Below are 7,709 nucleotides of genomic sequence, written 5' to 3'. Positions count from 1 at the left end.
TGGTCTGCATCGAAATACTCATCTGTGAATGATACGCTGTGTATTTTTATGGAAAAGAATGGCTCAGCTGTTACTTTAAGAGCAAAGCAGAGCTATCTGTAGCTGTGAAGCTGCAACGAGCCCTTCCATGACAGGTGGACAGGAAAGGGACAAAAAGGGTTATTTAAAGTCTGCTTGCTCTTGGTGCAGTGGCAGGTGTGCTGGCAGGCGGCTGGGCTCTATGACCTTCTAGAGCTGTGCTCCCACAATAGCCGCATGTGACTGACAGGGCCTCTGTGCTCTTAAAACGTAACATCTGAAGTTCTTGCTTTGGGTCGTGCTCGGGCTCAGGGAGGACGGGGGATCGCCATGTCCCTGTGAGAACACGACCTCACCTCACGTTGCCCCTCGAGGTGTTAGGGCTGGTGCAGAGGCCACCTCAGGCAGCGCAACTGCTGCCCTCAGCAGCCATTTCGGGATCCCCCATTTGGAGATCGCTGGTCCCAAACGCCCCTTCTCCCCTCGCCTCCTTCCCCGTCCCCGCCCGCCTCTCCTCACTGGGCGGCCCTGAGGAGACGCGCGCGGGCACAGGACGCGGCGCGCATGCGCCTCGCGCTGCCCTCGTCCCCGCGCGCCATGCACACCTGCGCGCGCCCCCGCCCTCCTCTGTGTCTCCGCGCCGAGCCCCGCCCCTCCCGCTCCCTCCGAGGCCGCCCGGCGCAGCCAATGGGCGCCCGGCATCGGGTGGTCGGCGGGGGCGGGGCCAACGAGGGGAGCCTCTGCGGCTGCGCGCGGGCCGCCCGCGGCTAGGAGGTGGTGTCTACGCCTGCGCGGTGCGGCGCTCTCAGCCTCACTCTCGGAGGGGAGCGCAGCGCGCCTGCGCGTCTTGCAGCCCGCTGCCTAGTGCCCCGGAGGGGGGCTTGGTGCGCCTGCGCGTTGCGGCCGCCGTACCCCACCCCCCCCAGTGCCCTGAAGGGGGGGGGATCTTGCGCATGCGCGCCGCGCTGCCCGCCCCTCGCCAGCAGCAGCAGGAGGAGGCGGCGGTGGTGGTGCTGGCTGTGGAGAGCGTGAGGCAGAGCGAGCGCCGCTGCCGCCCCCTGCTCTCTGGGAGCCCCAGGTCCGGGCGGAGGAGGCCGGAGCGCCCCGGCGGCGGCGGAGGGAGCCAGAGCGGCGGTGGCAGCAGCAGCAGCAGGAGGAGTCTGTGCCCGGCCCCCCTCCCCTCCCCCCTGCTCAGTCCCGTTACAGCCCCCCTCCCTCCGCGCTCCGCTCCGCAGCCACCAACATGTCGGCGCCGGCGGCCAAAGTCAGTAAGAAGGAGCTGAACTCCAACCACGATGGGGCCGACGAGACCTCAGGTGAGGCCGCGCCGGGGGCGGGAAGGGAATGGCGGCAGCCGCCGCGGCCTCCGCCTCGCACCGCGCCGCACCGACCGCCATTTTCCCCAGCCACACGGGCCGCGGCCGGGCCGGAGGCGGGAAGAGCGCGGGGTCGGCCGGGCGGATGTGCAGGCCCCAGCAGCGGCAGGAGGAGGCCATGTTAGCGCCCTTTTGTCTCCGCTCCCCGGCCCGGCCTCCTTCCCCACGGGCGCAGGCGGGGCCGGGCGGGGGGCGCTGCGGCCTTGGCGGAGCAGCGGGACCCCCCCGCCCCCCCCCCCCCCCTTCCCGGCGCAGCATCCGCGGAGTCTCATTGTGCTCCGCCGCCGCCGCCATGATGCTTCGCCGCCTCCTGGTCCCCGCGCCGCCGCGGCCGCGTGGTGCTGCCCCGCCGCGCGGGGATGGAGCGGGGCCTGCCCGCCCGGGGAGCCACGCGGTGCTCGGGCGGCGATGGAGCCGCCCGCGCCGGCCCCACGTGCGATTCGCGGCAGCTCAGGGTTTTTTAAAGGTCGCCGCGCCGTAGGTTTCCTCCCGGCGGCCGCCGCCGCGGGAAGGGCGCAGCGCTCTCCTTCCTCCTTCCATCAAACCCTCCCTGCGGTGCGGCGCCCGCTGCCAGCGCCGGTCACACACGTGCTTTCTATCCGCGGTCGCTTCTCCGCCGTGGGGAGGGGGAAGCAAAGCGTCCGCCGGGAGAGCTGTCCCCTAACGCGGGCTGAGCCGCGCGGGATACTTAACAGGGGAGGAGTGAGCTTGCTGCACCGCTCCCGCGACTTCCCGCGGCAGGTCATTCATCTCCAGCGCGATAGGTAAACAGGGCTCCTGAAACGCGGAGCTCTGCCGGGCTCTGTGGAGGGGACATTCCGGTGAGAAAATCCCGGTAAACGGCGGCTTGGAAGGGTTTTTTGCTTGTAACCGTCCTGTCGAGCGTTCTTGTCGTTTTTTAGAAGGCGGCGTGTTCCCGTTCGATTGATTTTCTGGCCTAAATTATTTAACGTTCTTTCGGATGGGTTTGTCTCAGCAGATACGGCTCAAAGCTTTTTAATGAAATTGTTATTTATGCGTCATGATCAACTTCTCATTGAAGTTGAGTTGTAAAGCCGTGTAGGGGAATGTGAACTGGGATTTCTAAGGGTGAACTCTCTCCGACTGCTGTTTCATCAAACTTTTCTGTGCTTCAGCTGTAGCGCACCCTGGAAGTAGCTGAAGCTTTAAGTCCTTGTAATACTTATGACATTTAGTAGAAATATCCGTGTAATTCAGAAGTACCTTACCAGAAAAGGGCTTAAGCAAAACCCCGGGTGATTTGTCAGGCTTGAATGGAGGGATTTTGATGCATTTTTGTTTTCTTGGGTCTTTTTTTCAGAAAAAGAGCAACAGGAAGCAATTGAACACATTGATGAAGTACAGAATGAAATAGACAGGTAACGATGAGCAAGCTTTTACAATGAATGTTTTAGTAGAAATTGAAGTGTAACTTTCAAAAGTCAAAATATTTAGTAAAGAAATCTACTTGGTGGTAGTTCTTGCTGTGTTTAAATACTGCCAAGACACACTTTTGTGGTGACTTGATTAGATATAAGAGGCGTTTGTGTGTGATAAAAGAATTGAAGAAGTATCCTGGGGTCTTGTTTTATTTCAGATATTTTAAAAGGTAGACCTTGACCTTAGAGCTTAAAATTTATTGTGATATTTTTGATACTAGGTACTTATTCTCTATTGGGCTTTCAAGTTCTTGTGTATGCTCTTTTGCAAAAGTGGTTTTATGTGTGTAAGCGGAACCAAAAACTTGTTTGAAAAGTTAGGTTTTATTATACATTTAAAAACTTACATGTTCATTTGCTTAGAAAGCATCACTGAATCATAAGTTCCATGTGCCAAAACTCTATGGGTTCAGTGTTGCTATTTGTCTGGATAGTAGCTCCGTGCACACTGTTCTACAAAGACTGCAGGTGACCATTGAGGCTCTGGCCATCTGAAGCTGTTGCATTATTGAGGCTCTTTTTTGGAGCCAAACCCAATTAGATGTTGCACCTTCAGATGTTATTTGTGTCAGTGTAGAATTTCTTTGCTGGAGCTTGCTTGCCCAACACTTAAAAAGAGCAGGTGATAGTGTCATGTGTTGTCTGTGTTTAGGTCTTTTGCAATCAAAATGTTTAAGAGGTAAAAACTACTTTGCTTTGCACGAATAAGGGTCTGTCCCTCATGTAATGCTGCAGAGCATGGGATGTATTAGGAATGTTTCATTAAGATCAGTGAAATTGCTTCTGGTAGTGTGTTTCTGAATAGTCATTATGGGCTTAGGGCCTCTGTTTTTTGTTTTAGATGCCTCATCTGTTGAATATGGCAGACTAATCAGGTTTTTTTTTGCTAACTACTGCTTATGTGGCTTTAAAATTCAGTTCTCACTCTTGTGGTTTAATGTGGCTCTTTTTCTTTACAGACTGAACGAACAAGCCAGTGAGGAAATCTTGAAAGTAGAACAGAAATACAACAAACTCCGCCAGCCATTCTTCCAGAAGAGGTCAGAATTGATCGCCAAAATCCCAAACTTCTGGGTAACAACATTTGTCAACCACCCACAAGGTATATTCTTAAAAACCCTCTTTTTTCAGTGTGTTCATGCTGGTGATGTGTCTTGCAGCTCTTCAGGGTTTTCTAGAATTGTTGCTGGACATACATTTAAACAGAAGCCTGTTCCATAGGCAGACACTTCCTCCTTTGTCCTAGAGTGCATTTTATAAGCTTTTTATTTCTTACACTTGTTGCTCAAAGGAGCATCTTGGTCACTAAAATCCTGTGGTAGTTTTCTTTCTGCATTTCAAATAAGTTTCCTGATTTTTTTTTTCAATTATTTGTGCCCTTCAGAAAAAGAACTAAAAAAAAAAAAGGATTCTAGTTCTAGTGGGTTTGCTAATTTTTAAATTGGAGGTGAGCTCCTGACAATAAACTGACTTTCTACAAAACGTGTTGGTAGACTGCTTGTAGGTTGGTGAATGACGTGTGAAAATCTATTTGAGAGAAGGGTAGATGCATGTAGAGCTTTTCTTGCTTCTTAAAATTGAACTACAACAAGCAAATATCATGGTTTGACCTCAGCAAATATAAATCATATAAATGCCAATAGTCTGTTGGCTGGTAATGTGCAAACAGTGGGCTGCAAGAAATTGGCTTGGACAGATGTGCTGCGTTTTAAATCTTTCTTGCTGTCAATTCCCTGTATTTCACCTGCATGATACACCTTTCATAGCTTTGTTAATGTGGGATTCCTGATTCTGTCATTAGTATCTGCACTGCTGGGAGAAGAAGATGAGGAAGCACTGCATTATTTGACCAGAGTTGAGGTGACAGAATTTGAAGACATCAAATCAGGTTACAGAATAGATTTTGTAAGTACTTTAAAGAATTCCTTCATTTATGATTTATCTGCTGGTTTTTATGTACTTGCATATTGGGTTGTAGTTTGTAACTTAATCTCTTCAGTTACCCAGTTAGTACTATGTTGTGCTAAGTCCTAGGACTTGGCACATGTGTTTACATGATGTGGGTTCTAACTCTTTGCTTTCAACTCCGCAGTATTTTGATGAGAATCCATACTTTGAAAATAAAGTTCTCTCCAAAGAGTTTCACCTCAATGAAAGTGGAGACCCTTCTTCAAAATCAACTGAGATCAAATGGAAATCTGGGAAGGTGTGTATCTGGGAGAGAGGATTGCTCCTCTGTGTGATGCCATCACTTTAAGTATGTTCCTTTGACTAGTTTTGTATTGGAAGATGCCTAGTCCTCCCTGTCTTCCTCTGTCAGTCCATTGCCACTTCCCTACATACATAAGTGCATGCCTATCTTGCAGGGTTTGGAATACCCTATTGATGTGAGATCTGTTCTGATTCTCTTGCTCAGCTGAACAGTGAAAGTACAAGTATGACCAGATGGAGAGATTACAGCTGCATGAGCTTGTCTTTTTCTGGCATGAATCTAGATGTGTTCTGTTCTTTGCTTAAGATAACTGTTAAATAAGGAATTCCAAAACTAGCAGGATTATGGGGGTCAGATAGTGGTACATGTTTTGATTTTATTCTCTTTATTTCCTCAATTTCATTTCTAGACACTGCATCGTTGTAGAAGTTGCAGCCACACAATAATGTGACCATATCTTTCATCCATCCACTATTCAAATGCGATTAATTTGCTGTAGTTTCTGTAACAGTTGCGAACACTTTCATGTTATTCTGAAGATTGTGAACTCAGTCTTTAAAAGCAGAACTGAGGGTTGCAGTTAAGTCACTGCTTATTTTGTCACCCTCAGACTGAGATGAAAACAACCTTTAATTGAGAACTAGAACTTTGCCTCTTGTACAAGAAGTTACAGCCCCATACAAACTAGCTGAGTGATCTTTACAACATACTACAAAATCTGTGTTTAATTCTGGTATCCTTCATTAAACAGTCTAAACCTATAAATATTGTGATTCTATCAAGAAAACAAATACTAGAAGTTTGGAGTTATATGATCAAAGAAAGATTGGATTTAAATAGCACATTGTAATTTTCTTTTCAATCTCCACAATAAGATTGTTGCAGACTTATGAAACTTGGGTAGATACAGGACCCATGTATGTTCTTCTGACCATGTTTTAGCAATTTGTGTAGGGCTTTTTTGTCTCTTCATTTACTACAAAGAATGGCCTGAAGACTTCAAAGTAGGAAATCTTAGGATAAGGCGGCTGGGCAGTTCTTTAAGCTGTGTCTTTAACTTGAGATACAGGTGTGGAGACTGAGTGTTTCTTAAAGCATGTAGTAGTCATAGCGTTTAGCCATTGTGGGATCTTTTAACCAGGGAGGTTGTGAGTGCTCCATCCCTGGCAGTGTTCAAGGCCAGGTTGGACGAAGCCCTGGGGTAGGATGGTTTAGTGTGAGGTGTCCCTGCCCATGGCGGGGGGGTTGGAACTGGATGATCTTGAGGTCCTTTCCACCCCTAACTATTCCATGATTCTAAGTTCAGTATGTCATTAAACACTTGTCAGGCTTGTGCTTCCCTGTGATAGAGGAACATAAATCAAATGCAAGATCTTGTGAATTTTTAGTAGTGCTGTGGAGGCCATTGAAAGGAACAGGCGGTTTTGCTGTTTTCTTATGTTCATGAGAAATATAGTGCCTTTTTCTGTGAGTTGTTTGGGTTCCAGGTGTTTCTTAAAGACTTATTCCTGAAAGAGGGAGAAATAAGTGACTTCTTGGGGCTGTTTACATAAGCACATTCCTAAATGGTGCTTATTAAAAAAAAAAGAAGCCATGTAAAGACCAGTTTTTAATGGAACTTTTTAACTTTCTTTTCAGGACCTGACAAAACGGTCAAGCCAGACACAGAACAAAGCCAGTAGGAAGAGGCAGCATGAAGAGCCAGAAAGCTTTTTCACCTGGTTCACTGACCACTCTGATGCAGGGGCTGATGAGCTAGGAGAAGTCATCAAGGATGACATCTGGCCAAATCCATTGCAGTACTACTTGGTAAGTACAGCACGGAGCTGATGATCCATACCCGTAATAGCACCATGTAAGTGAATTTGATCACTGTAGTTAATGGTGTATACGTGTCTTTAAGGTTCCTGATATGGATGATGAGGAAGGGGAGGGAGAAGAGGATGATGATGATGATGAAGAGGAAGAAGGATTAGAGGATATTGATGAAGAAGGAGATGAAGATGAGGGGGAGGAAGATGAAGATGATGATGAGGGAGAGGAAGGAGAGGTGAGTAATATTAACCCTTACACCATCTAGCTCTGGTGTTTGAGAATCTAAAGAAACTTAAGAGGGATTTTGCCAGAATACTGAGTTATTTTGTTGTACAATTGCCAACAAGCAGTTTGGAGGGGAGAATCCAGGCATATTTACTACCTTAATTTGTGGAATGATTTCAGTGGATTATGTTTCAGTGTACTTATGCTTGTGCACATGACAGTGAAAACAAGCAGTTCTAGTAAACTTGCAAAGGAGATGCTTTAGAAGAACTAGGATGTGAGCATAACAAAATTCTTGGTGTACATTCTAGCAAGGCTTTACTTGTAAATAGCTTTTGTTGGTGCATCCAGTTCTGTCATACTCCCATCTTTGGTTTATTTCTGGCTATGGGCAGCTTAGGAAAGGTTCTCTGTTGGGCTCAGGAATTAGAAATTTCCTTTAGTAGCAAGTGGTATTTGAGGGACAGCGTTCAGGGGGTTGATAACTTCAAGTTTAGAGTGTCTTTGTTTCTCATGTTTGGGTGTGGTGTCTTTGAGCTTCAGCAGCTAAAAAACTATTCACACTGGGACAGAAGGGTTGTTGTGGGCACCAGAGTGTTATTACTTAACCTAGAATTTAGCATC

General features: G+C 48.1%; 1 protein-coding gene across 1 annotated transcript in view; it reads left to right on the top strand.

Annotated features, from left to right (window-relative positions):
* Nucleotides 1–963: 963 nt before the first annotated feature.
* SET (SET nuclear proto-oncogene) overlaps nt 964–7,709 on the top strand; it is an 8,078-nt gene continuing 1,332 nt past the window's right edge. The window contains exons 1-7 of the mRNA XM_065695979.1: nt 964–1,334; nt 2,716–2,773; nt 3,793–3,935; nt 4,635–4,738; nt 4,926–5,039; nt 6,684–6,854; nt 6,949–7,095. Coding sequence (XP_065552051.1) covers nt 1,262–1,334; nt 2,716–2,773; nt 3,793–3,935; nt 4,635–4,738; nt 4,926–5,039; nt 6,684–6,854; nt 6,949–7,095 — 810 coding nt within the window. The 5' untranslated portion in view covers nt 964–1,261. The remainder of the gene's footprint in view (nt 1,335–2,715; nt 2,774–3,792; nt 3,936–4,634; nt 4,739–4,925; nt 5,040–6,683; nt 6,855–6,948; nt 7,096–7,709) is intronic.

The sequence above is a fragment of the Lathamus discolor genome, chromosome 15 (genome assembly GCF_037157495.1).
Source record: "Lathamus discolor isolate bLatDis1 chromosome 15, bLatDis1.hap1, whole genome shotgun sequence".
NCBI lineage: Eukaryota > Metazoa > Chordata > Aves > Psittaciformes > Psittacidae > Lathamus > Lathamus discolor.
This window is presented reverse-complemented; position numbering and strand designations above follow the sequence as displayed.